This window comes from Papio anubis, chromosome 10, assembly GCF_008728515.1.
Source record: "Papio anubis isolate 15944 chromosome 10, Panubis1.0, whole genome shotgun sequence".
NCBI lineage: Eukaryota > Metazoa > Chordata > Mammalia > Primates > Cercopithecidae > Papio > Papio anubis.
The window spans coordinates 101,771,866-101,799,456 of record NC_044985.1 but is presented as its reverse complement, the minus strand read 5'-3'; the positions used below and the strand labels follow the sequence as shown (position 1 = coordinate 101,799,456).

Below are 27,591 nucleotides of genomic sequence, written 5' to 3'. Positions count from 1 at the left end.
GGGCACAGGGTGGGGATCCCAAGATGAATGAAACCATCCGGGCCTGTGGAGAGTCTGCAACTGGCTAGAGCTTGGCAGCGGGGCACTGGCAGCAGGCAGAGGTGGCTGCAGATAGGGTGGCACTGAAAGTGTGGGTGAAGGTGTACAGGCAGGGCTGCCTGAGGCCCTTTTGAGGGGAAGAGAAGGAAGGTTTGGGAAGGAAGCAGTGAATACTTACAGGAGGAAAATATGTGAGGACCCACTGACTAATTGATTGGGTGATTGAGTCATTCTTCAACCATGTCTGGTGCCTACTGTATGCCAGGCTCTGGGGATACAAAACATAGGACATGTCCTTGCCCATGTGTGGGTGGGGGTGTAGACACCAGGCTGTGAAGGAGGAACAAAGGCTGACAAGCCTGGAACAGGGTCATTACACACAGTTGGAGACACCTCAGTTGGCAGAGTCAACATTCAACAGGGAGAATGGTGGTTAATTAGCAGGAAGGACTTCCTGATGATGAGTGATTAATATACAGGAGAGACCCCATAGGCTTGGAGAATGGGGATGGGGGTATTCTGGAGGGAGGGTTTCTCCAAGGGAACCCCCAGCACTAGGGTCCCCCACTTCCATTCTCGGTCCTAGCTGAGGAGCCTAGGGAGGCAGCAGGGCCTCCTTGGGCTGCGTGGGAGGCCAGACAAGTTGGTGTCGCTGTGACTTGGTCTTTGGTCTGGTTTTCCAGCATTTCTGGGAAGCTCCAAGGTGATTTCTCAGAACTCCAGAGAAAGCTGCCTGTAGGCGTCTTCAGTGACGCCAGCAGTGAAGGGCCTCCCGAGGATCACTCCCCTTTGCTTGCCTGGTGCTCTAGCCAGGGGAGATGGGAGGGTTTGCGGAGGTTTTTCTATGGACATCCCCAGCCGTGACTGCAGGCCCAACCCACTGTGGAACAGTGGTTCATTTCAGTGTTGGTTCATTTCAGTGACATAAAATGTCAGTGAAGCCCCAGTAGGCTTGGGGTAGGGAGTCCAGAGGAGCACTGTGATCCTGGCAGGGAAAAGATGCTAGAGGCAGGATCTTTCCCAGCCCTAGAGCTCTGAAGGACTTGGAGAAGTATGCAGAGGGGACCCTGACTCCTTTAACAGAACAAAGACTCTTCACTCAGGTACTGGCTTTAGGAAGGATGGGAAATTGGCACTTCACTTCAGTGTCCTCCCCTGACTTCTCAGAACCACCAAACAATAGATAGTTAGTTCCTGGTGCCGTGGACAACCTGTGTATCTGAATACAGCAGTCTTTTTTCAGATGAAGAGTCAGTGTTTCCCCTTCATTCTGGGGTTTCCCAGGTAGATGTCTTGGGTGGTCCCGGGGCTGGGAGTCTGCACAAGTGGCTGGGCAGGTCCCGTGAAGGAGGAGGCCGGTAGTTGCATGGTATGTGGTGCTGACGGAGAGCGGCATGGCATGGCCTTGGGTGAGTGGGGGAGGGAGGCAGGGGGATCTGTAACCCTTTGTGCATGTGGCCCCGGTGCATGTATAGCACAGTGTGCATAGGAGGCCAGGCAAGAGGACTTTTCTTGCTAAGTGACTCAGTCTAGGAACGAGGTCTCCTAGTGCCTACCCTGGGCGGGCTCTTGTGTGTTGACGTGAGTTGGACTACGTCCTTGTGTGTGTGTGTGTCCACAGGAGGGTGTGGGACTGAGCCCTCCCTCCTTCTCCTGGACAGCTCCAAAGAGCAGAACGGGTGATTCATTGGCCCCCACCCACCCACAGTTGGTCCAGCCAAGGCCAGAGCTCAAAGACAAGGGTGTTTTTGGAGGGGAACGTGGTGGTTCCAGACAATGAGGGCCTGGGGCAGACTTCGCTGGATTCCCCCTTAGTGCTCCCTGGGAATACTTTTGGGTTCTGACCCAGCCCCTTTCCACCCTCTAGACCCCAACAATTGTCCCTGGGCAGAGGTGGGGGCGAGGGGAGGGGAGGGCTGGTGGGCAGGGGACGCTGTGGGGAAGAAGGAGGCCTGTGGAATGGTGGGAGGGGAGAACTGGGCCCAAGGAGGGGGAGAGGGGAGGAGGGGAAGGAAGTGGGGAAATGCAAACCAAATGTTGGCCCTGGGTACAGTCAAGAAAAACATACTCTCGCGGGAGCCTGGAGCAGGGTTCCCTTTCAGAAAGGCAGGAAGGGCTGGGACAGATGTTTGGAGGAAAGAAAGAAAGAAGGGGGAAAAAAAAAGAAATGGGAAAAAAATTGGAATGAAACTCACAGCCTGGGGCCAGGGCCATTCTTCCCCAGTCTCGGGCCTGATTTCTTCTGTGTTAAGGCCTGTCCTGGGCTCTGAGCTTGGCGCGTGGGCACCAGAGTCTGTCCCAGTCTGTGTGTGTAAATGCATGTGTGTTCCGAGGAGGCCAGGAAGGCAGGCACGGGTACTTGGAGAGGGGGAGGGGCCAAGGCACCCTGAATGTGCCGGCTGTGCGGGCCTGGAGCTGCCTGTTCATCCATCAGTGGTCCGGAGGGTTCCAGGAGTGAAGGCCCCCAGGCTGGTTTGCCGGGGGTGGGGGTCTGCAGTGAGGAGGGAGGACTCTAGGCCCACCAGCACCAGATCAGAAGACGGAGGAGCCTTAGTGGCACACAGGGGTTTTGTGTCCCGGGGTGGGGGCGCGGCTTAGGGGGGCCCTGCCTCTGGTAGCTGTCTCTTTTCCCTGTCCCCTTTACGCCCCTGCAAAGCAGGGCTCCTGACCCTCAAGGCCACCGGTGGAGCCTGGGAGGAGGGAGGAGAGAGGAGGCTGGGACGAGGGGGTGGAGTGGGGGAGAGGAGGAGGAGGAGGAGGGAGGGTGAGCTGGAGGCAGCAGGGCGAGAGGCCCAGCAGATGCTGGCGGAGCTGGAGCAGCAGCGGACTCAGAGAGCCCTTCTACCAGCGCCGCGGGGACTCTAGCTTCAGGGGCTCTTCGCAGGCCCTGGGCGTGCCCCAGGGACGGGACCCGGCAAAGATGACGTGGATCTGTCTGTCCTGCATGCTCTGGGTAGGTCTGGCTGCTTTAGCTACGACATTACTCTTCCTTAAGCCTCCCGTCCCCCAGCGGCCCCTGCCACCTTATCCTTTCGCTGAGAGCCTGGGGTGGGGGGTGTCAGTCTTGAAGGAGGGGCCTTTCTGTCTCTGACCTACAGAAGGACAGACTGACTTGAGCAACCCTCAGCTGGAAGACTTTCCCCACCAACAGGGCCCAGGCCCAGGGACCCGGGTCAGTACATCCCCTGTCCCACCTCCCCGCCCCCCAGTGGAGTCCCAGAGCTGTAAGTGGAGGGAAGCCATGGAGAAGTTTGCTTCTCTTTAGAGCCTTTCCCCCAACTCACATCCCATAATGGGGCGAAAATTCTTCACCGCCCCCCACTCACTTGCTGAGCCCAAGAGCTTGAGGAGGAGGCAGTGGTGGGGCTGGGGAGCAGAGAATAGTAGCCCTGAATATTAAGTCTAGAAGAGCTGGACTGGGGGAGAATTCTCAGATTCCATCCCCTTTATTCCTTCTACACCCAGTTTCAGCTTCCACCCACTGCCATCCCTTCCTCCATAGCTCTCCCCTGCTACCAAGACTTCCCCATCCCGGAGAAGGGAGCCATGGCCTGCTCTTCCCCCTTTCTTTCTTGGCCCCAGGTTCAAGAAGGTGGGTCCCAGGATGGGGATGTCTGAGGGGCCAGCAGAGAGGCCTGGGGCCATGTGGTAAAGGTTAAAAGTCTTAAGGCCAGACCTAGGCTGAGGCTTCTGGGAAAAGGGGGATGGGAGAGGGCTGCCTGCTGCAGAAGGGCTGGGGGTCAGAGGAGGAGAGGACCCCTTCCTCAGAGGGGCTCCTGTGGGACTGTCTTGGCTAGGCAAAGGCATGCATGGGGTCAGGAGGGCGAGGAAGTCGTCCCTGGCTGAGGTTACTGTGGGCTCTGAGAGAGTGATGACTGGTTTGGGGGAGGGGGCTTCAGGACTGTGATCCAGATGTGGCCTTTCCTGTTCCTTTCCTTGTTCTGGCCACTCCTTGGGAGGGCCCTCTTGGCCCAGGCAAGCCCATGCTGGGGTCAGTTGTGGGAACACAAACTTGGGCAGCCAGGTATCCTCTGGGCAAAGAAAGAAAGGGTTGTGGAGGGGGCCTGGAATGAGGAGGTTTGGGTGGCATGTTGGGCCAGGGTGCTGGGATGGGTTGGATTAATAGATTGAGAGTGACTGCGGAGGCCTGCACACAGGATGCATTTGTGGTTTACTGGGCTGGTGTTGACATCTGGAAAATGGGAGCCTTGGCCAGGTTCGTCTCTGTGCTGAGGACAGAGGTAGGCAGGAGGGAGATCTGCAGCAAGAAGGATGGCAGGTAGACATCCAGGGGTGACACAAGAAGGACGACAGGTAGACGTCCAGGGGTGACACAAGAAGGACGACAGGTAGACGTCCAGGGGTGACACAAGAAGGACGGCAGGTAGACGTCCAGGGGTAACACAAGAAGGAGAGCAGGTAGACGTCCAGGGGTGACACAAGAAGGACGGCAGGTAGACGTCCAGGGGTGACACAAGAAGGACGGCAGGTAGACGTCCAGGGGTGACACAAGAAGGATGGCAGGTAGACGTCCAGGGGTGATGAGCTGCTATGAATGGAGAGAGGGCTCTATAGCCCCCTTCAGCTGACTGATATTGGGAAAAGTGCCTCATCCCAGTGAGCCTCTGCTTCCCCATGGGTGAAATGAGGATTTTAGACAAACGGGGTGCAGAGAGGTAGGGATGAGATTTTGTATCCTATTCCCCAGGGCAGTGCCTGGCAGGTAGAGTGCTCTATGGGTGTTATACCCTCCCTGAGAGTAGGGGGCAGTCTGGGGACCAAGGCAGCTGTAGGTCTCCTTGAGTGTCTTTATTGTTATTTATTCATTTTTTAAAATTGAGATGGAGTCTTGCTCTGTCGCTCAGGCTGGAGTGCAGTGGCATGATCTTGGCTCACTATAACCTCCACCTCCTGGATTCAAGCAATTCTTTTGCCTCAGCCTCCCGAGTACCTGGGACTACAGGTGTGCGCCACTATGCCCAGTTAATTTTTATATTTTTAGTAGAGATGAGGTTTCATCGTGTTGGCCAGGCTGGTCTCGAACTCCCGACCTCAAGTGATCCACCCGTCTCAGCCTCCCAAAGTGCTGGGATTATAGGCATGAGCCACCACGCCCAGCCTTGAGTGTCTTTGACTAGAAAAGCTTGTGTCCCTCCCCTGCCTCCTTTTCCTCTCCTCTCCTGGTCCCCATTCTTTCTTGGCTGGCTGTGATGCCCATGGCCAGGGTGGGCCAGAGACTGGGGCAGTAGGAACTGGACAGAGGAACCAGTCCTGGCACGAGACAGGACTAGGCTCAAACCCTATTTCCATCATTTGGTGTGGGCAGGCTTGGTAAAACAGTTCCCTTCATGAGCCTCAGTTTTCTGATCCGTAAAGTGGGGAGAATAATGTACTCCTTGTATGACTAGGGTGGGGAAAGAGACAATAGATGTCAAAAGATCAGGTATGTAGGCATACAGTAGGTGCATACAGCAAATGCTGGCCCCTTTCCCACTCCACAGTCTCCTGCCTGATTCTTGGGATCCTCTATATCCCAGACCTGATGCTGGGGGAGGATCTCCCTGGGAAGGGTGTCATGGGACAGGGCTCTACTCCTTGGGCTGTGTCTCCTGACTGCCCAGGAACTCTGACCAGCTACTCTGAGGCCAGGAACTGGCTGGGTCGGTGGCCTCAGGGAGGATCTGTCAGAGATAGGTCTTGTGCCCTAGACTGAGTGCTTGCATCTATTGGTTCACTTGTTCCTGTACAGGGAAAGCTGCAACTGTGTCATCTAAGAAGTAATATATCTGGAGTGCGTAGTTTTAACAAGCCCTAGGAATAAAAATCACTTTATTAGCTGAGGAGCAGAGCTATTTATTATGCATAACTTGATTTTCTCATCAAGTGTGCCCATTTGCTATTACATATTCAAGTACGGTTTATTCAAGAAAATAATTGCATGGCTAGCAATTGAGGCTTTTTGATGTTGTGCGGTGGAGTTAGAGGTGCAGGCCCTTCCTTCCGGAGGGGCTCGCTCTGTGCTCAGGAACAGGGAAGGGGCTTAGGGTGAGGCTGAAAGAGCCACCAGGCAGGGCCTGGGAGTCAAGTGCAGCTTTGGCCCTGCCCTGAGCAAGCTGAGTGGTCTCAAGCTGGTTACTCGACTTTTCTGGACCTCGCTGAAACTTGGACACTATTCTCTAAGGCCACATCCAGCTGCAGATGATAATGTATTCTGTTTCCTGGAGTTGGTGTCCTGCCCAGTGCTAAGCACACATTTTCGACAGAAGGGTTCTCATGAGCTCTGGATTCCTTGTGCACAATTCCAGCCATGCAGACCCCAATCTGTCGCTTTGGTCCTGAATTCGTTCTCTGTTCTCTCTAGTTTGGTTGACCTGTAAGGGCCTCCTGACTGTGGGTTTGGGAGGTAGGCTGGGCTGCATGAGAATCGCCAGGATCTGAAATAAGACTCTCCTTTTGTAAAGTTTTGCAAAGTGATGTGTGAGGCACAAAATTGGGGAGCAGCACGGCCCTTTTTTTCCTGCACTGTTGAAAGGAAGTGTAGCATGCTGGCTGAGAGTGCAATGCCTGGGCTGGATCCTGGGTGGGCCTGTCACTTGACAGCTGTGTGACCATAGGCAAGTAGTTTCACATCTCTGTGCTTTAGTTTCCCCACCTACCTAGAAGGTTGTTCGGTTTTGAATGAGCTAATCCACACATGCATTTAGAAAAGTGTCTCTCACATATAAGAGCTCAATAAATGTTAGTGCTTCTTGTAGGATGGCACATTTTCAAGGCTACCCGGCAAGTCAGAGTTGAGACTCCAACCCCATCTGCTGCATCCTCTGCCAGGGTTCTCCATTCTGGGAATGCTTTGGGGCAGGGCATGTGGGGTCTGTGAGAATCAAGCCCTAAGAATGACGCATGAGCCCTAATCAGCGAAGAGGACTGTGGTGGGCAGCCCAGGGTCAGGGCATGGTGTTGGGGAGGTCGTGTGATGGAGGAAGCATCCCGTCATTTGGCTTTCTAACTACACTCCCCATGCACCTTTCCATCCTTTTCACGGATTATTATGGAGGGCCTGCTCTCTTCAAGCTGCTTGCACATATTGGGCACATGATTGCAAGCAGGATGGGTGTTACCAAGAGGGAACCTCTGGGGGATGTAAATGGGACCTAACCTGGACTGGGGGAGGAGGTCTCAGGGAAGACTCCTTGGGAGGTGAATTTTAAACTAGATCTACAGGTGAGTCTGGCCAGGCACAGTGGTCATACCTGTGATCCCAGCACTTTGGGAGGCCAAGGAGGGAGGATTGCCTGAGCCTAGAAGTTCAAGATCAGCCCGAGCAACGCAGTAAGACCATGTCTGTATGAAAAACAAATAAGCTAGCTAGGCATGGTGGTGTGCGCTGGTAGTCCCAGCTACTGGGAGGCTGATGTGGAAGGATCACTCGAGCCCGGGAGGTCAAGGCTACAGTGAACTATGATTACACCACTGCAGCCCTGGCAACAGAGCAAGTCCCAGGGCCATGCAGGAAGGGCCCTGGGCAGGTTCCTCACTCCAGCGCAGGGCATCATTGTGAGGATTAAACGAGGAAGTCCAGGAGCATCTCCTCAGCCAGAAGATGACAGCACCTGGTCACCTGGTGTCTTGGCTTGTGACGAGGGTGGCCCCACGTTCTCTCTCTTCTGAGGGCAGGTCCATGGGAATGGGGTGTGATTTCACTACAGAAAACAGAGGCCAGGCAGTAGCTTTACCCATGTGATTCTTCAGACTTGTGCTGGATGCGGAGGACACGGAGCAGATGTGTGTCTGACACGTCTACCTGGTGGGTAGTCTGACGCACACAGAAAAGACAACACGAATCGCTCACTGCTGCTGAGCGCTCACCATGCGCTAGGCCCCATTCCACCGACTTTACAGCACAATCTCATTTCATCCTCACAACAGCCTATGGGAGGTGACTGTCATTGGTCCATTGAACAGATTAGTAGAGTGAGGTAGAGCAAGTTAAGCTACTTGCCCAGGTAACAAGTGCAGGGGCCATTAGACTGAAGCAAGTACTGTGGTGAGGCTCAAAGAAAGAGCGACTGGGAAAAGCAGGGGACACCGAGGTAATCATATTCCTCCCCAGAATCTTAGTCTGCACTGATGCGTGAGGAAATGACCAAAATCCAAATCGAGGGGCATTCTGCAAAACATCTGCCCTGAAACCTTTAAAAACATCAGTGTCAGAAAGAAAAATGAGAGGTGGATAACGTGCCTAGGTTAAAGGATGAGAGACTCAGCCACTAAAGGCAGTTCAGGATCCTGATTGCGTCCTGAATCCAAAATGAAAACGAAAACAACGCCCCGGCTCTCATGGACATTCTTGGGGCAGTAGAATGACTGTATTAGACAATGGGATTGTACTGATGCTGAATTTCTGAGTATGATCATAGGGAAAGGGAACATGCGTGTTCATCTTTTCCGAAGCTTTTGCACTTTTCAAACTAAAATGAGGAGACAGCGGGTGGGGAAATGGATTCTGATGGGGATCCAGGGGTATTTGGGAAGACCCCTGATGAGGGGATGAAGTTTGAATCAGGCCCTTGAAGGTGTCTAGAAGCTAGACAAGCAAAGAGGGGAGGAAGGGCATTCTGGGCAGAGGCTCAGAGGTGCAGAGGGGTGGCGGGTGGCTGGGGAGTGTGGAGCAGCCTGGGTGGACACAGGGCAGGGAGTCAGGAAGTGGATCTTGGGGATTGGGACTGGCAGGGTGGGCTGGGTAGGGACCAATACTTCTTCCCCTGCTGGCTCCAGGGAGGGCAGGGTTTATTCCGGACACCTGGGAAGACATGGCAGCATTTGGGGTGAGTGGAGGTGCCAGACCCTACAGAGCTGTAGTTGTGATCCTAAGAGGCTGTGTAGTGTAGGGGCTATGGGTGGGAGCGGCCTGGTGTCGGGGCCCAGGAGGCTGCTGCAACAGCCCTGGGGAGAAGTGCCAAGGCATCATATAGGGCAGAGGCAGTAGGATTAGAAAGCACAGGATGATGAGTGTTTAGGAGGCAAAATTCACAGGATTTGGCAACTGGTTAGTTGGGGGTGGGGGAGGTGCAGGGAGGAGTTGAGAGTGACTCAGAGCTTTCCACTTGGGGCGACCAATAACATGGTCAGGCCAAGAACATGGCTAGGCATGGGGGTGGGGGACTTGTGTGTGTGTAAAGGTGAAGTGGGGTTGGAGGAAGCTGGAATTTGAGGTGCCCATGGGACTCCCAGAAGCCAGCCTGAAGCCTCACTGGGGATCTGAGCCTTTCTCACATAAACGATGCTGGATGCCCACCAGGCCTCCCAGCCTAAGGGTGAGGGGGGATGGGGCAGTGGATGGCTAGTGGGCTGAGCGAATGTGAGAGGAGTTGACCTCCCAGGTCTGCCCTAGGCCTGTGTGTGGTGATCCCCTTCCCTGGCTTGCAGACTCCAGCCCTCTCCCCACATCATCCAGGGCTTTTTGGCCACAGGAAGACTTGTGGAAGGTAGCGCTGAGGCAGTTTTGTAGGAGGAGCTCAGGAGCTGGGAACTCCGGGGTCTATCACCCCCTTTCATCACCACCCAACCCTCACTGCTGCTCTGCCCCCACGGGGCAGGGAGGAACCAACAAACAGACTTTCCCACCCCAGGGCCAAGGACTCTCGCCAAGGCTGTCCAAGCCAGATGTGCCACACCCCTCTGGCTGGGCCGCCCGGGCAGGAAGGCTGGGCTGCATGGAGGGAGGGAAGGGAGAGGAAGCCCTGAGGGCCACGAAAGCCCTCTGATGCTGGGTGGGCTGGTCGCAGGGTGGGGGCTAGAGCTCTGGGCTTGGAGGGAGGAGAAGAAGGACTTATAGGCTGGAGCCTTCCCCTTTTCTGGGCCCTGGCTCTTGAGAGAGGTGGGGGTTGGGGGGTGGGGGTGTGGAGGGACCAGGCGGCTCCAAGCTGTGGCTGTGTCTCCTTCTGCCCCTGAGTTTTCCCCAGGTAGGTTCCTTTGGAACCAGCAAAGGAAGGGCCCCGGGGTGTGCTCCGTGAGGCTGTCTGCCACTTGTCAGGAAAAATGACGATCATTGTCATAACAAGCCATTACCCTTGAACAGCACTTTGCACTTTATGGGGCTTGTTTACATCCTCTGCCTGTACCTGCAGAACAACCCGGGGGGAGGGCTGGATAGGTACCAGGCACCCCGCTTTTCTTCTTAGCCCATATTTTAGCGTCTGATTGTTAAGTTCTTTTTTCCCACTGAGTCTCATTATGCCTTCTTGCAGTGCCTGCCCACTGGTTTTGGTTTTGCCTTCTGAACTTCACAGATGACGTCTGGTGCCTACTTACAATGACTCTTCCTTCATATATTTGAGGATAGGAAGCTAACCGACCCTAGACTTTCTCCTCGAGCATCCTGGGAACATCAAACCTATGGGATGACTGTTTTAACAAGATCACCTCAGTGACCCTGTTTTACAGTGGAACTAAGTGGATGCCAGCAGAGCCTGGGGCCCCTTGCCTGGAGGTGGCAGAGCTAGTCCCTCGCTCCCACCAGAGCAAGGGACTTCACAGCTTCCACCCTTCACAGCCTTCTCCTTGGAGGATTGATGTCTCCTCATTCATTCCACTCTCTGAATCATCCGCAAGTCCCGCCCTCATCACTTTCAGTCGCTTCATTCCAAAGGGGCTGTTGTGTCATTTCCCCTCTCTTTACACTCAGACTGTCTGGTCCAAACTCCTCATTTTTCATCTGGGGACTGTGAGGCTCAGGAAAGGTCACTGATATTCTCAATGTCACATAGCCTAGAAGGCAGGTCTCCAGACTCCTCCCCCAGTGCTCGCTCAGCCACAGCCAGGACCCAGTAGGGCTGAGGGGCAGGAGTGTCCCGGGGCATCCCCTGTGGCTGCTTAGAGAGGCCTGAGCGAGGGCAGAGATGGACCTGAAGCCCTGTCCCTGCCCTCCAGGCCCCAGGAGCGAAAGATTTTGTAAACTCAGATTTCTTGGGGCTGCGCTGGCAGAGCAGGCAAACTGGGGCCCCTGGGAGAAGCTGGTTTGGAAGGCTGCACATGCCACTCATGGGGTCATTGGGCTGCCAGGGCTGTCTTCTGGGAGACTCTGCTGCCCTAACTGTGCTTTGGGAAGAAGGCCTATATCCCTAGGCTTTGGGAAAAGGGCTGGATATGGGGCATGGGGAGGGAAGTTTGCCGGGTAAGTGGCAATGGGCTTTGCCTGACTTAGTGGGGTGGGAGAGACAGGCTTGGGGATTGCCAGAGTCGGACCAGGAGAGCTGGCTTTAGGGTTTCCTTTCTGCCTCCCCCAGACAGCACTTAAACTGAATCCCAGGTCCGTCCTCTGCACCTCCCCCCACCCCAGGCCTGGACTGCTGCAGTTGACACTGACCAGGGCCCCCTCCCTGGCACGTTTGTGGCAGAAATCTAAGGGAAGTCCCTCAAGTCCAGGCCTGAGACAGAAACCAGGGGAGGTGAGACAGGTGAATAGAAGGGACCTACCTGCCCCTTCTCGTGGGATGGGGGTGACAGAGTGAGGCCCAGAGCTGGGCAGTACCCTGCCCGACCCTCACCCCAGCCCCAGCCGAAGCTCGTGGAACCCAGCTCTCTTGAATATCAGAACCCAGGAGGTGGCTGGCTGGATCTACCCTGCAGAGGCCTCCCTGACCACCAGGGGGCACTGCTGGGCTCCAGCTCCCCACCCTCAGCAGTCCCCACCTCTAGCCTGGGCTTTTGTCTCTGCTCCCCCACCCCTGCTGTCTCTGCTTGTCTCTCTGAATTTCTAACCAACTTCAGAAAGGTTGAAAATACAGTGCAAAGAACATTTCTCCCCTCCAGAACTCAGAGAGTAAGTTGCTGACATGATGCCCCACCACCCTTAAATACTTTTCTGATTTTTCTACAAGGACTCTCTTACCTGACCAGCCCCGCTATCAAAATCAGGAAACTGACATGGATACCTTACTACCATTCAATCTAGACCCAGGGAAGTCCCGCCAGTGGTCCCAGTGATGTCCTGTGGGCATCAACAGAACCTGGTTCAGAAGCTGCCGTTACTTTTGGTTGCCAAGTCTTTTTGCTGCCTTCAGTCTGGAAAGCTCCTCAGCCTTTCCTTGATTTCCATGACCTTGTCACTTTTGGAGATTCCAGGACGTTTAATGTGTAGGCTGTCCCTTAGTTTGGGTTGGCCTGATGTTTCCTCGTGATTAGATTCAGGTTGAGGCTTTCTGGCAGGGATACCGCAGAAGCGGCGTCTGTTCTCAGTGCAGCCCTGCTCCGAGCTTGGCTCCATCATCCCATTACCATTGGAGTGATGCTGACTTTGATCACTTGATTAAAGTGGAGGAAGCCAGGAAAAGTTACTTTCTTCCTCTTTGTAATTTCTAAGTATGATGTGGGGAGGTGCTTGGAGATGATGTAAATATCTTGTGCCTTATCAAACTTTGTTTATTCAGTTACAGTCATGAGTCACTTAACAATGGGGATACATTCTGAGAAATGTGTTGTTGGGGGATTTTGTCATTGTGCAAACATCATAGAGAGTACTTTTATATATCCAGATGGTACAGCCTACTGCACACCTATGCTACTGTATGGTATAACCTGTAGCTCCTGGGCTAAAACCCTGCACAGCATGTCACTGTACTGAACCCTGTAGGCTGGGAACTGTATATCTAAAATATCTAAATGTAGAAAAGGGACAGTAAAAATACAGTATTATAAGTTTATGGGACCACTGTCGTTATGTGGCGATGACTGCATTTCTGATTGTCAGCATACACACATTTAAGCCATTCCTATCATCATGTATTTTGATGCTCTGATCTTCCTGGATTTGGCCTTTGGGAGCTCCCATGTCCTTCTGTCTCTCTTTGAGCCTCTGACCCCCTTGTTAGTTTCTGCGTGTCTCTGTCTCATCTCTCTCATTCTCTCTGTCTACCTTTATCTTGGTCTTTCTTTCTTCTCTGTCTCTCTGTTGCTCCTCTCTCTCTGTCCTGTCTGCTTCCCGCACCCCTCTCTCTCCCTTGTCCTTTTCTCTTTCCCTCTGCCCCTCTATGCCTTTGCCTCTTTGCCTCTCTGCCTTTCTGCCTCTGACTCAGTCTCATTTTGTCTGTTTTTCTCTCTGTGTTTCTACGACTTAGTCTCTGTCACCCAGGACTCACCGCTGCAGTGTCTTCAGATAGGAGTCCTAGACACGCGGGCTTGTGTGTGGGACACCGTCATTCTACCTGCTCTGGACTCACAGTCCTCCTCCCCAGCCTCTATTTCAGACCCAGGGGGCTCTGGGGCAGGTGCAAGGAGGGGAACAGGAACAAGTGGACTTTCCTTCCGCATGCTCCGCACACCGCAGGGCTGGGATCGTGTCTCTGTGTGTGCGCACATGTGTGTGGAGGGGTGTCAGAGAGGTCTGTGCCTGGTGGAGGGGAGTCAGAGGGAGCTGCTGGTGTCTGTGTCTTGCTCCCTTCTGCTACAGCGGGGAAGGGAATCAGGTTAGACCCCAGGGTGAGTGCCTGGAGCAGGGGATGCTTTCCCTGAGGAGTCCTCCAAATAGGGGCACCCATCCCCCACCGTGGGGCCTGCAAGCTGGGCAGTGTCTGTGCAGGGCTCTGCATCTTAGAGCATGTTCCCATATGTGATTTCAAAGGACAGACTGTCAGAGCTCCAGGGGTGTGGTGCCATCCAGAGAGAGAAACTGTGGTAGTGGTGGAGTGGCGACTGACCCAGGGCTTTATGGTAAGTCAGGCTGAGAGGAAGGCTTGGGCCACCAGCCTGCCTCTCATGCATGAGGTGGTGTCATTTAAAAAGGATAGCCACATCTCTGTGTTTTCATAATGCAAAGAATTGAAAATAAAAATAAAGATGGAAGAAGCCTTCTGGGCTGGGGCAGGGGATGGTGGAGAGGGTGGAATGGGGAGAGAATGAGGGGAAATGGCATTGTGGGGTCATGGGTTAGAGAAGCGAAGGCCTATCAGCAGTAGAGCAAACAAGTAAACCTGCTGCATCTACACAATGGGACGGTGCACAGCAGGGACAAAGGAGGAGCTGCGCTGGATGCAGCCACCTAAAGGGACCTCAGACTCATGGTGTGTGAAGGAAGCCAAACGCAAGACTATGCACTGGATAATTTCATCTTGAGGAAGTTTAAAAATCTGGCACCGTGACTCTTTGGTGATGGAAGCCACAATAGTATTAACCTTGGGGAGAGGAATGGGCAAGGCCATGAGGGAGTCTTCAGGGAGGTGGCTCTGTGGGGTGTATGTGTGGAACGTATCGAGCAATACATTTAAAATGAGCGCAGTCTGCTGTGTGTGAGCCATGCCTTCGTAATAAATGAAAAAAAGCCAAGGTAGGAAGCCATGTGGGGGCTGCACGTCCCGGAAGCTGAGCTCTCCAGCTGCTGTCTGGACTCAGGCCACGGGCCCCACCTGAGTCTGGGATGAATGTCCTGCCACCCCACACCTTTCTCTGTCCCTGGGACCTCCTCCCTCCTCTGGACCCTGAGGGTCTCTTGCCATCCTTTTCCCAGTCTCTGCCTACCTCTCCCCCAGGTTCCTCTACTCCTTCCCCAGGACCCCAGCCTTCTACCCAGGGCTGACTCTGTGCCTCTCCTCCCACAGCCAGAGGATCTGGAGGCCCCCAAGACACACCACTTCAAGGTGAAGACCTTCAAGAAGGTGAAGCCCTGTGGGATCTGCCGCCAGGTCATCACCCAGGAAGGCTGCACCTGCAAAGGTGAGCAGCTGTCTGGGCTGTGGGGGATGGGAGCACCCATCAGGGGAATGAGATGGCTGGGCCTGGGCCAGGCTGGGACTCTGCTGTGCACACATCCTTGGGGTCCCAACCTGATGCCTTGTTCTCGTCTGGTGGAGGATGCTGAGCTCACTGGATGACAAGCATGTGGGTGGGTGTGGTGGGCATGGCAGGTGGAGGGTGGCGTGGAAATGGAATGCTTGTATGAGGATGAATGGCATGAAGAAACTATATGGGTGTCATGTGAGTGGCATGAAGAAGGTATATGAGTGGCATGTGAGTGGCATGTGGAAGATGCATGATTAGTATGTGGTGGCATGGGGAGGTTGTGTTGAGGCTGTGTGGATGGCGTGTGGAAGGTGTGTGGATGATGTATGCTGAGGGTGTGTGGCTGGTGTGTGGATGGTGTCTGGATGGCATGTGGATGATGTGTTTTAAGGGTGTGAGGCTGATGTGTGGTGGCATGTGGAGGTTGTGGTCAGTGTGTGTGACTGGTGTGTGGATGGTGTGTGGCTGGTGTGTGGATGATGTGTGCTGAGGGTGTGTGGCTGGTATGTGGATGGCATGTGGATGATGTGTGCTGAGGGTGTGTGACTAGTGTGTGGATGGTGTGTGGCTGGTGTGTGGATGATGTGTGCTGAGGGTGTGTGGCTGGTATGTGGATGGCGTGTGGATGGTGTATGTTGAGGGTGTGTGGCTGGTGTGTGGATGGTGTCTGGATGGCATGTGGATGATGTGTTTTGAGGGTGTGAGGCTGATGTGTGGTGGCATGTGGAGGTTGTGGTCAGTGTGTGTGACTGGTGTGTGGATGGTGCTGTGGCTGGTGTGTGGGCCGATATGCTGAGGTGTGTAAGCTGGTATGTGGATGGCACATTAATGGATGATGTATGCTGAGGGTGTGTGGCTGGTGTGTGGATGGCATGTGGATGATGTATGCTGAGGTGTGTGGCTGGTGTGTGGATGGTGTGTGCTGAGGGTGTGTGGTTGGCGTGTGGATGGTGTGAGGATGATGTGTGCTGAGGGTGTGTGGTTGATGTGTGGATAACATGTGGTCTGTATGTAGAAGCTGTTTGGAGGGTTTGTGGCAGGTGCATTGAGGTCATGTGACTGACGTGTTTTGAGGCATGTGGATGGGATGTGGTTGGTGTGTGGAAGTCATGTGCTTGGCACTGGGAGTTCTGCAAAGAAAGGATGCCCCAGCCCTCTCCTGTGGCAGCTCAGAGGTGACTTTAAGAGGCCCTGAGTCAGACTCAGCGGAGGACCTGTTGTCTGCCAGGCTTTTCAATCACTATTTTCATGAGCTCCTGGAATGGCCTGGGGCTTGGCTGTCATTATTGCCTGAAAAGTTGGGTCTTGTCCCAGATCACACAGTGAAATCAGCAGGAGCTCCCTGCACCCAATATCAGTGGCTGACACCTTCACTCACCCCGTTGCCCCATCTGATGCCTCCCTCTCCTTCACCCCCACATCCCACCAATTGCAGGGCCTCCCAAGGACAGCTGGAGTCCCCGAGCTTCTTGGCATCATCCCCTCCCAATTCCACTGTTGTCATTTCTCATGTGGGCGACTGACTCACCTTTGCCTTCTCCTGTCTCCTAACCTATTCTCAGCAACCCACCCTCCACACCAGCTTCCAGTGGGACTTAAAAACATAAATCCAGTTATGTCAGCTCCTGGCTCAAAGCCTTTGGGGGTCCCTCACAATCCCCAAGACAGAGCACAGACCTCTTTCCACAGCTGCCAGGCCTGGTGGGCTCAGCCTTTGCCCAGCTCTCTGCCTCATGTTCCTCTGCTCCTGACTCCATGTTAAACCACTGGCGCCTCACGTGACCTCTCATTATGTTGGGCATGCCAGGCAGGCCATGCCCTTTTTGCCTGGAGCCTTTGCGCATGCGGCTTTCTCTCCCTGGCCCCTCTCTCTAGCCCCCCTCTCCATGTCAAAGTCCCAGCAGGCTGGAAGGCTGGGCCTCAGAGCCCACTGACCAATCTCTAAAGCACCTACTGCATACCAAACACTCACAGGCATGACCTCATCTGATGTTCACACCCCCCCAAAAGGTGCTGGTGTCATCCCCGTTTTACAAAGAAGGAAACCGAGGCTGAGAGTGGTCACGTCGCTTGCCAAGGCACCCCGGAGCGGCCCGAGTGAGATTTTCAGATGTGTGCTCTCAGTGGGAGAGAAAGTGGCCAACCGGGACTTTTGCAATACCAAAATCAGCCACGCGGTGTCACCCTCCTCCCAAGAGGTCTGGCTGGGACTTGCTGGCAGTTTAGGGCTGGAGCCAGGGGAGAAGTCACAGAATTGCTAGGGGTGAAGTTTTGCATTTTGTTTGCAAAACAGCCCCCCACCCTGCCCTGCAAGGATGCATACATTAGCCTCTGGCCCTTCCCCATGGTTTCTTCCTTCCCTAGTGTCTTCCTGTCACCTCAGGGACTCCCAATATGGTGATACGAGGCCCCCTGGGGGTGGGGGCAGAAGGAAGTCCTGCCAACATTCACTGTGTGACCTTGGGCATGTCTCTGGCTGCAGTCTCTGGTGGCCCTCGCATTCCATGGCTCTAGATTCCCCAGCTGACCTGGGCTGAGGGCTTGGGTTGAGGAGAAGATTTGACCTCATGTGAACAGCACCCCTTGCTCCCAGGGTGAGCAAGACATGTCCCTGGTTTCACCTAATCTCAGCCTGGCCCTGCTGGTGTAAACTGGAGGGGAGGGTGGGTGGCCAGACTGGTTTGGCAGCTCTGGAGGGTGGGGAGTTTGGTGGGAAGAAAGCCAGGGCTATGCTGTAGCAGGACCAGCAGGTGTCAGGACTGGGCTGCGGAAGGTGCAGGGGCCAGGCCCAGACAGGGAGAAGGGAAGAAGGCTCCTGGTTCTATGGGTCACGTGTGCAGCCTCAGCAAGGGGACTGGGATCACCAGGCCTGGGAGGAGGCCGGGGCTACTGGGTTCACTGGTGGGAGATGCAGGAGTGAAGCCACTGTCTATGCTTTGGAGTCAGGAGCTCACGATGGCACGAGGTGGATAGGTCCCCTCGTCCATCCATTCATTCACCCATCCAGGGCCACCCGATGTGGTTGTATGGGTTTTTCCCTGTCTGAGGGGGCACGTGTGGACCAAATTCCAGCTCATGTCTGTCCACTGAGCCTGACTCAATGGGTTTGCTCTGCTCTCAGCCTTCAAGTCTTGGCTACAACATGGCAACTCTCTTGATGAGTGGCTCGTGGTGATAGGTGGGGTGGGGTGCATGGAATGTCAAGGCCCTGGATTCCCAGTCTCCATGGGACTTGCAACATTGAAGAAACTTCTGCTGGAGGCAGGGCGCAGTGAGGAAGCTCTTTCAGATCTGGAGACAGTGGGGCGTTTGGCCTGTCTCCCCCTAGTTGCCTGGACCTGTAGCTTGGGCTCCTCCTCCTCTTCCATTTCCCTCCCTCTTGCATTTCCCATTTGATGTAATACGGCCGAAGGAGGTGGGAAAGAGAGGAAAGGAACCTGGGGTCTGGTCCTGGTTCTGGAAGACTCAAATATGAATAAGGCAGATAAGAAACTAAGGTGGTGGACCTGTGGGCATCATAGATGTACAGGCAAAGGGGTTCCGCTGGACCTGTGAACCCCTGCGGACTCCTGCATATGAACCCTGTCCTGGGTCTCTGGGGGGCTGCTGTGAGGAGCATTGAGGTTCTGTGTGCCTGTAAGATAGGTCCTTGTGCTAGGGATAAAGGCTCCGTGTGAAAGATGCAGAGACAGACGAGACAACGGCAGGAGAACAGGTGCAGGGGCGTTGTTAGTGGCCCAGGCTCTATTTCTGGCCCTGCTTCTCACAGCCTCTGTGATCTTGGATAAGTCAATTAATAGCTCAGACCTCAGTTTTCTCATCTATGATTAAGGGAGCTGGACTAAGAATACTTGCTGAGGCCCTGACAGTGGGAGGGCCTGGAAAACTCCCTGGTTGGAGTCTGCAGAGGTAGGATAGCTCCCTCTACGCAGGCTGCTGCTCACCTCCTCCGTGCTCCGTGCAGCCATCTGGCAATCAGGAACTGAGCCGTCCTCTGGGTCAGATGCTGTGCCGGGTCCTGGTGCTGACAGCCAGCCCCTTACCTGGGAAGACAGACACAGTCAGACAATCATGGGGCATGGTGCCAAAGCTGACACAGGTGTGTGTGTGTGTGTGTGTGTGTGTGTGTGTCTGTGTGTGTGGAGGGCCGTCTCTGACTCAGTAGAGACGTTCTTGTCAGGCTTCAGCAGGGAAGGCATGTGCAGATTGGGTCTTGAGGGATGTGTAGGAGTTCCTCAGTCCAAATAGTCGGCTTCCCACAGGTCCCTAGGGAAGTGCTCTATGGGAGTCCATTTGTACTTGGGGCCCCAGAGGGAGGCTGTGTGGACTCAGAGCTTTGCTGAAAGGGCTCTACCTCCCACCGGGCCGAAACCCACAGGAAGAGACCAGGATGGCGGCTCAGCAGCCTGAGGGCTGCCATCAGGGCCTGATCTGGGCCCAGACTTGGATAACTTCCATTCTCAGTGCTTCTGGTGAGCCTGGAAGGGGTGACAGTCACCTGTAGTTTCCTTAGGGTAGGATGCACCTGGAAAGATGATCCATCCTTTAATGGGACAAGCCTATGCAGAAGCCGGCACCCACTGGATTTGGGGAAACCTTGTTTGTAGGAACTCTTTCTCCCTGTTACTTCACTGGGGAACCCAGCTTCCGCCGTGTGTCTGAGGGCCTCCTTGGAACCACCAGAGGTAGCCTGGTAGGGTGGGAAGACCCTGGGTGTCTAGCCCTGGCTTGCTATTAATACCACCTGGCTGTGTGACCTCAGGTGAGATGTTTAACCTCTCTGGGTCGGGCTTTCTCTTTTCTCTAAATAAGGAGGTGAGACTAGATTAGAGGCTCTAAACTGTGTTCTGAAGGAGCTGTAAGGTTTTTGGAGGAGCTTTAGGGGCCAAAGAGGGTACGAAAGAGATGAATCCAAGGGAGTCTTAAGGGGTCAGGGCTCTGGGACCCCTGCCCACCTCAGTCAGAGAAGCTCTGGTTTTAGGAGTTAAATCTGTCAGGAGGCAGGATCCTGTGGTGATCCTGCCCTTGACTTAGATAACCTGATTCAAATCCCCGCTCTGAGCCTTACTAGTGAGAACTTGGGCTGATTGCTCACCCCTCTCAGCTTCAGTTTCTTTAACTTTAAGATGGGACAAAAGCCGGGCGTGGTGGATCACGCCTGTAATCCCAGCACTTTGGGAGGCTGAGGTGGGTGGATCACCTGAGGTTGGGAATTCGAGACCAGCCTGACCAACATGGAGAAACCCCATCTCTACTAAAAAAAAAAAAAACCAAATTAGTTGGGCATGGTGGCACGTGCCTGTAATACCAGCTGCTTGGGAGGCTGAGGCAGGAGAATCACTTGAACCTGGGAGGCAGAGGTTGTGGTGAGCCGAGATCACACCACAGCAGTACCTCCCTCATCAGGTTACTACGGGATTAAGTGAGATTATATATATATATATATATATATGGTGGACTCCAAACAGCCTGATATATAGCAAGCATTCAGTGAATCTTTTTTTTTCTTTTTTTCTCTCTGTCGCCCAGGCTGGAGTGCAGTGGCGTGATCTCAGCTCACTGCAAGCTCCGCCTCCCGGGTTCAAACAATTCTCCTGCCTCAGCCTCCCGAGTAGCTGGGACTACAGGCACCAGCCACCACACCCGGCTAATTTTTTGTAGTTTTAGTAGAGACGGGGTTTCGCCGTGTTAGCCAGGATGGTCTCAATCTCCTGACCTTGTGATTCGCCCACCTCGGCCTCCCAAAATGCTGGGATTACAGGCATGAGCCACCACGCCCGGCTGCATTCAGTGAATCTTAACTAGAGTCATTGTGATTCCATATAGCCATCTGCTTGAGGCATTTGGCTGTAAAAATAAAAGATAAAAGTCTGAACACTACTGGATGGGATGGTCTAGAACAGGGTGTCAAATCTTTTGGCTTCCCTGCGGCCCATTGGGAAAAGAATTGTCTTGGGTCACACGTAAAGTACACTAACACTAACCATAGCTGATGAGCTAAAAACACACACACACACACACACACACAATCTCATAATGGGGCCAGGTGCGGTCGCTCACACCTGTAATCCCAGCACTTTGGGAGGCCAAGGTGGGTGGATCATGAGGTCAAGAGTTCGAGACCAGCCTTGCCAATATGGTGAAACCCCTTCTCTACTTAGAGATACAAAAACTTAGCTGGGTATGGTGGCGAGCACCTGTAATCCCAGCTACTTGGGAGGCTGAGGCAGGAGAATTGCTTGAACCCGGGAGGTAGAGGTTGCAGTGAGCTGAGATCATACCAGTGCACTCCAGCCTGGGTGACAGAGCAAGACTCCATCTTGGGGGAGGGAGAAAAAAAGAGGCCGAGGTGGGAGGATCACTTGAGCCAGGAGTTCGATACCAGCCTGGGCAACATAGCAGGACCCTATCTTTACACAAAATAAAAAAATAAAATAGCTGGGTGTGGTGGTACACACCTGTAGTCCCAGCTACTCCAGAGGCTGAGGTGGGAGGACCACTTGAGCCTGGGGAGGTCGAGGCTACAGTGAGCTGTGAGCACACCGCTGCACTCCAGCCTGGGTGACAGATCGAGACCCTGTCTCAGAAAGAAAGACTAAAAAGAAGAAAGAAAGAGTTGGGTGCATATAAGAAACCATCTTATATGCCCCCCTGCCTTGCAAAAAAAAAAAAAAAAAAAACTCATAATATTTTAAGAAAGTTTACGAATTTGTGTTGGGCCACATTCAAAGCCATCCTGAGCCACATGTGGCCTGCAGTCTGCAGGCTGGACAAGCTTGATCTGGAAGGTTTCTTCCTGTTCTTACTTCAGAGCCACACCATGTCCCCTGACTATCCCCTGAGACACCTTGTATCAGTCAGGGTTCTCTGCAGAAACAGAACCAACAGGATGTGTGTAGAAAAAAAGATAGAGATTTATTTAAGGAATTGTCTCACGTGATTGTGGAGCTGTGGCAGGTTCAAAATCTGCAAGGTAGGTTGGTAGGCGGGGTACCCCTGCCTGTTGTAGTTCAAGTCCAGAGCCGTGTGCTGGCAGAATTCCTTCTTGCTTGAGGAGGTCGGTCTTATTTATTAAGGCCTTCAACTGACTGGATGAGGCTCACCCAAATTATGGAGGGTCATGTGCTTTACTGAAAGTTTGCTGATTTAAATGTGAATCTCATCTAAAAAATAAAAACCAACCAACTTTCTCAGAAACATCCAGAACAATGTTTCGCCAAATATCTAAGTACCATGGCCTATATAAGTTGACTCATTAAATTAGCTACCGCACACCTCCAGCCCAGGCCGTGGAGATGAACCAGCAGGGCAGGCTGAGTGACCAGTGAGCAGGCAGGTGGCCAGGCCTGTGGCTCTGTGCCGGCCAGGGAAGGAGCTGAAGCTGGACCAGGCATGCGAGTGGTTATCGCCGGGGTCAGGTGCACACTGAGGCTATGTGCTCATTTTCCGACCCAAGTCCAGGAGGAAAAGGCCATTTAGATCCCAACAATGTTGGCTTCCTGTGTTCCCGAGAGGCAGGAAGCAACCCCAGGACAGAGTACCGGCAGCCCAGCTGGGGCGGGAGCTGGGGCCAAGGGCTGGGGGTGCAGTTCTTCACCCCAGCAGAGTAATCTAAGGGTCCCTTTTCACTAAGGGGTTTTCTGCTCCCTCTCAGGCCACCACTGGGCCCTGCTGTGCAGGGGCAGTGCTGATATTGTGGCAGAGATGGGGCTCCTGGGGCTCCTGGAGCTCCATGGAGCTCTGGTTGGACAGGGTCACTGGTTCAGGAGGGTGCATGGGTGAGTTTGTAATTTTGGGGCCTTCTGTAGGAGCTGGGAGGTCATGATCTGCTCAGGTGGGGCCCATCCTGACATGTGTCTCTGTGGAGGATTCAGGAGAGGAGAAGGCTGGGGTTTTCCTGCTCTTGTTCCTCCCTGCGTGTCCCCATCCTTCTGATGAGAAATGGTACCTGTGGAGTGAGCATCCCTGTCACTCACGGACTGGTCCCTGTCACTCATAAACTGGCTGTCTCCCCAGCAGTATCTGATGTTCCCAGGGTTGGAAACTGGGTTTTTCCCCTTTCTCTGTTGAAGGGAGGAAGGGGTAGGTGGCAATGGTGGTGGGGGGTGTCTTAGTTGGGCTGTTACAGAATACGTTAGCCTCTTAAGAGTTACTTTCTGGAACACAATGACTAATTACTTGGTAGGGTAAGGGAAGTGAGGAAGGAGTTAAAGCGAGGGTTTGCAGGCACCAAGGGGCAAGGTAGGACCCAGAAGATGGCCTCTGGCCTTGGTTCCCAGCATCTGCTACCTTTGGCTCTTGCATTCTGATGGGTCTTGTGTTCTGATATCAGTGATCTAGTACTGCATAAAAAATTACCCATAAACTTAGTGGTTTAAAATAAATACAGGCTGGGTACCATAGTTCACTCCTGTAATCCTAACACTTTTGGAAGCCTAGGCAGGAGGATTGCTCGAGCTCAGGCATTCGAGACCAGCCTGGACAAATAGCAAAACCCCCTCTCTACAAAAAATGCAAGAATTAGCAGGGCATGGTGGCACATGCCTGTAGTCCTAGCTGCTTAGGAGGCTGAAGTGGGAGGATCACTTGAGTCTGGTAGATGAGCTTGCAGTGAACTGAGATTGTGCCACTGCACTCTAGCTTGGGTGACAGAGCAGTGCAAGACCATGTCTTAAAAAAAAAAAAAAAAAAAGAAAAAAGAAAAAAATCAAAATTATTATTCCACATGGTTTCCACGGCTCAGGAATTCATGAGTGACTTGGCTGGGTGGGTGGTTCTGGCTCGGAGTGTCTTATAAAAGGTGCAGTCAAGATGTCACCGGGGCAGTATTCATCTGAAGGCCTGACTGGGGCTGGAGGATCCAGTTACCACATGGCTTACTTAATGTTGTCAAGCTGGGGCTGGCTATTGGCAGGAGGCCTCAGCCCCTCACCACACGGCGCTCTCCATAGGGCTGCTTGAGTGTTCTCATGACATGGTCACTGGCCCAGAGCAAATGATCCAACAGACCAAGGCTGAAGTCAAAGTGTCTTTTATGGTTTAGCCTCAGAAGTCACACACTGTCATTTCTATAATATCTGACTGATTATATAAATCAGCCCTATTTAGTGTGGAGGGGACTCCAGAAGGGTATGAGTAGCAGATGCAAGAAATATTGGCAGCTACCTGCGAGGCCGGTTGCCACAGTTTCCCTTTCTGTAACCCATCTGAATATTTCATCGATCTGAAAGTGAGAGGCCAGCAGATTGGCAGGCCCAAACTTGAGATTACAGCAAGAGGGACGCAAGTTAGAGAGGAGGACATACTGTCCGTTGGGAGGAGATGTGAGATAGGTGGACAGGCATGCATAGGGGGCTTCCCTGGAGGAAACTCAGCAAGCGGGCCTCCTTGGGGTTGGAGGCGGATGCTTCTGCAGGTGTCAATATCCATTCATGGGGGCTTGGCCAAGCCTGCCCTGCTTGGCATCTGCCACTTGCTTTCAGTTTGCTAAGCTTTTGTCTTCTGGGCTGGGAGCTGGAGTGGGGGTGGTCTTCCCTCGTTCTCGTCTGTAGAGCTGCCAAGGACAAGCTTTCTGCATTCCAGTGTGCAGGAAGCACTCAGCATAGCGTATTGCAATTACCTGATGATTTCTCCGTTTGCTTCCTCACTTGAGGGCATTTGCTGAGTGTGTGCCCACTGTGTGACAGGCAGGGCTGCCCTGTACAGTCATGCAGGCCATGTGCTGCCAAGGGTGCCTACCCGAGACAGCACAGGAGTCAGCCCACCCTTTGCCTACCAAGCCATGCATCTTGGCACAGGGCCGATCTGCCTGGAGAAAGGGCACCTTCTCACCATTTCCACAAAGACACTGTGCATGAACCCAGCTGTGTGTCCCCGGGGCTGGTCTGCCCAGAGGGTGGGCCTCCTAGTTTGCACAAAGATGCTGTATGGTCTTGTGGGCCTGAAGCAGACACTGTTCTAGCTGCTGGGGCTACGGTACGAAGGAGAAAGGCATGCTCCCTGCCCTCCCGAGTGTAGTGTGGGGAGATAAACTAGAGAGAAGTTACCCAGGGCAACTTTAGAAAATAACCAGGGTGCTGAAAAAGAATAATTGGAAAGCTACTCTAATTTGAGTGGTCAGGGGAGGCCTCTTTGAGGAGATGACTTTGGGTGGATTCCCGAAGGATAAGAGGGATTCGGTCCAGGGAACGATGGAGTGCTGGGGTGAGGGGGAGTGTTCCAGGCAGCTGACACAGCAAGTGCCAAGGCCCTGAGGCACTCTGGGAACTGTCAGAGTGTGGAGCATGCTGGAGGGAGGTGGAGTCTGGCCCCTATTGTGTCCCTCATGTCTAGACTGGGTGGATACTTAGAAACTCCTTTTTGGTTGGACATGAGACGTTGAGGTGGTGGTCTACAGCTCAGGAACGATCTGAGAGTTGGGGGGACATGACTAAATGGGGGTGCGTGTAAACCTCAGGGGAGATCTTCAGACAGGTCCAACTCAGCAAACATTTATTAAGCCTCGCCTGTGTACCAGGCTCCTCCTTCCTTCCCTCCCTCCCTTTCTTCCCTTCCTTCCTTCCTCCCTCCCTCCCTCTCTCCTTCTCCTTCTCCTTCTCCCTCTCTCTCTCTCTCTCTCTCTCTCTCTGTGTGTGTGTGTGTGTGTGTGTGTAGGAGAGAGAGAGAGAGAGGCAGGTCCCCCGGAAAGGAGCATACATTGTCAGACCCACAAAGGGGAAGTTTCCTCTATTTGGATGGGGTGGGGCAGGAGAGGCCGCTGCTATCCAAAAGGGAACACCTTTGAGAAGGGAGGGAGTTGCTACCCGGGCTGGTGGGGGTGCTGAGGGAGAGGGAGAAGCAGAAAGGTCAGAGGGATGGTAACGCTTGTGTGGCTGAGCAGGGAGTATGTCCTGCTGTGGCCAGGGTGGAGATGTCCCTGAGCTGGGTTGGGTGGCTGGTGGGGTCAGGAAAGCTTTGCTCAGCACCGGTGAGTCACAGGCCTGGGCTGGGCCAGGACTAGGTTCTGAGAGAAGATCCCATGTTAGGGACAGTGGCCAAGGTCCCTTTCCAGGCACCACCCAGTGTGCCTCCCAGCTTCTCCCTCTTCCCCATTCCCAGCCCCTTCTGCCTCAGACAAACCAGAAGAAGCCTTAGTGTGGGGAACCCCGGAGCCTCTTTGGGCTGCTCTTGGTCCTCGTCTGTGCCTCAACCTCCCTTTCTGCCCTCTGCTGAGAATCAGGCTGGTTCAAAGCTGGAAGGGGGTGGGGTGCAGTAGATCTAGGAGAAGGAGGTGGAAGGCTGTGGTCCTGGGCTGTGGCTGTGAGGATTTGGAGTCAGGGAACTCCCCTACCTCGCCCTCCCCATTTCTCTAACCAGAGTTCCTAACCCCCCAGCCTTAGCAGGTCCTGGGCAGCCAACAAGACCCAAAGCAGTGCAGAACCCAGGAGACCCCTCACCCACCCATGAGATCTGTAGGGAGGTCACCAAATCCCTTGGTGGAGTCCCAGAGCCCTGGGGGGTGGGGCAGCAGGGCTGGGGACATTCCAGGCTTTGGGAACCTTATAGGAAATTTGATTCCAGCTTCTGGTAATAGGAAGAAGAACAAGTCCTGTGTGTGTGTGTGTGTGTGTGTGTGTGTGTGTGTGTGTGTGTTTCAAGTCATGCACATGAAGTTTATGTGAGCATCTGTTCACATGTCTGTATTCACAAATCTGTGTCAGGCTGCATCTAAGGGTGTTCCACAAAATTGTGTGTTGGTGCCCTGGGTCAGGGGTCTTCTTGGATGAATCTGTGTGTGACGCTGTGTGTGTGTGCACGGATGTATGTATGGATGGGTGGGAGTGGTTCTGGGTGAGTGTGTGTGTGTGGGTGTAATGTGTATACGCGTGGACCCTCCCCTGGATTCTGAATTGGGTCTGTGTGTCTGCCTCTGGGTCAGAGTAAGTGTGATTGTGGTTTGCGATGTCGTCTGCTTGCCTGGTGTGTGTGTAAGGCGAGAAGGCCCCCCTTATTCCTTGGTGGGGCTGGCGTGGGGCCCGGGTCCGGGCTACCTCTGCCCCTGGCAGGGGTCCAGTGGGGGACTCCCCCTTGCTCCCCCCACCTTCCCGCACCCGGGGAGGCTCTGGCGCTGGGAGCCCCCTGCCTCCCCGGCCGCGGGTCCGCAGTCCCGGGCGCTCCCGCCCCGCAGGCCCGGCAGCCGCTCCCCTCCGTCCCCTCCCTCTCTCCCTCTCTCCTTCCCTCCGTCCCTCCTTCCCTCCTTCCCTCCCGAGCGCGGATTGCGGGCTGGGGTGGGAGGAGATTTCGCGGAGTTTCCATTTCATACCTCGCGGCTAAAACTTTCTTTCTGTGTCTCGCTCTCTTGCAGTCTGCAGCTTCTCCTGTCATCGGAAATGCCAGGCCAAGGTAAGGGGCCGCGGGCTGGCGGGCCCGGGAGGACTTGGGACAGGCCTGGCTCGGGGTCCCAGACTGGAGCGGGGGCGCCGGCGGGGCGGGGGCGGTGCCCGGGGCGTCCCTCCTCCTCTCTTTGTTTATGCAAAGCGCCTGGGCCTGGGAGCGGGCGCAGGTCAAGGTGAAGGCGAAGGCCCGGGGGCGGGGGCAGGGGCAGGCTGGGGAGTCGGGGGATGTGAGTTGGGGGCGCGGCGCGCAATCTGGGCGGTTACTGGGGGTGTCTGGTGGGGACCGAGCTCCGAGGGAGCGGCCTTTCAAGGTGTTTCTGCTAGTTCTCAAGGGGGAGAGGGGAAGGGGGAGGGGATCCATTTCGGTTACCCCGGGCCGTGCAAAGCCCCAGTTGGCCCAATTTGG

At 54.2% G+C, this 27,591-nt stretch overlaps 1 protein-coding gene and 1 long non-coding RNA gene across 12 annotated transcripts in view; one reads left to right on the top strand and one right to left on the bottom strand.

Moving 5' to 3' along the window:
- Window positions 1-2,841: 2,841 nt before the first annotated feature.
- The window catches only part of TNS1 (tensin 1), a 205,649-nt gene continuing 180,899 nt past the window's right edge, over window positions 2,842-27,591 (top strand). For 2 of the 10 annotated variants that reach the window (XM_031651502.1, XM_031651503.1), the window contains exons 1-2: window positions 14,642-14,745; window positions 27,155-27,192. Coding sequence is in view for 2 of the 10 variants with exons in the window: in XM_021923974.2 (XP_021779666.2) it covers window positions 2,960-2,992; window positions 14,631-14,745; window positions 27,155-27,192 (186 nt within the window). In the remaining 8 variants the exon portion in view is untranslated. Of the gene's footprint in view, window positions 2,993-14,630; window positions 14,746-27,076; window positions 27,193-27,591 lie in introns of those variants that run through there. The other 8 variants (XM_031651507.1, XM_031651505.1, XM_031651508.1 and 5 more) reach the window with 6 other exon arrangements.
- On the bottom strand, window positions 7,616-27,268 carry LOC108581414. Of its 2 annotated transcripts, none has more exons than XR_002516272.2 (4): window positions 27,113-27,268; window positions 21,748-21,974; window positions 18,756-18,854; window positions 7,616-7,852 (listed from the first exon to the last, which is right to left on the bottom strand). It is a non-coding gene; the product is annotated as an uncharacterized LOC108581414 (long non-coding RNA). The 2 variants fall into 2 exon arrangements; XR_001893602.3 differs by having other exon boundaries at window positions 7,616-7,739.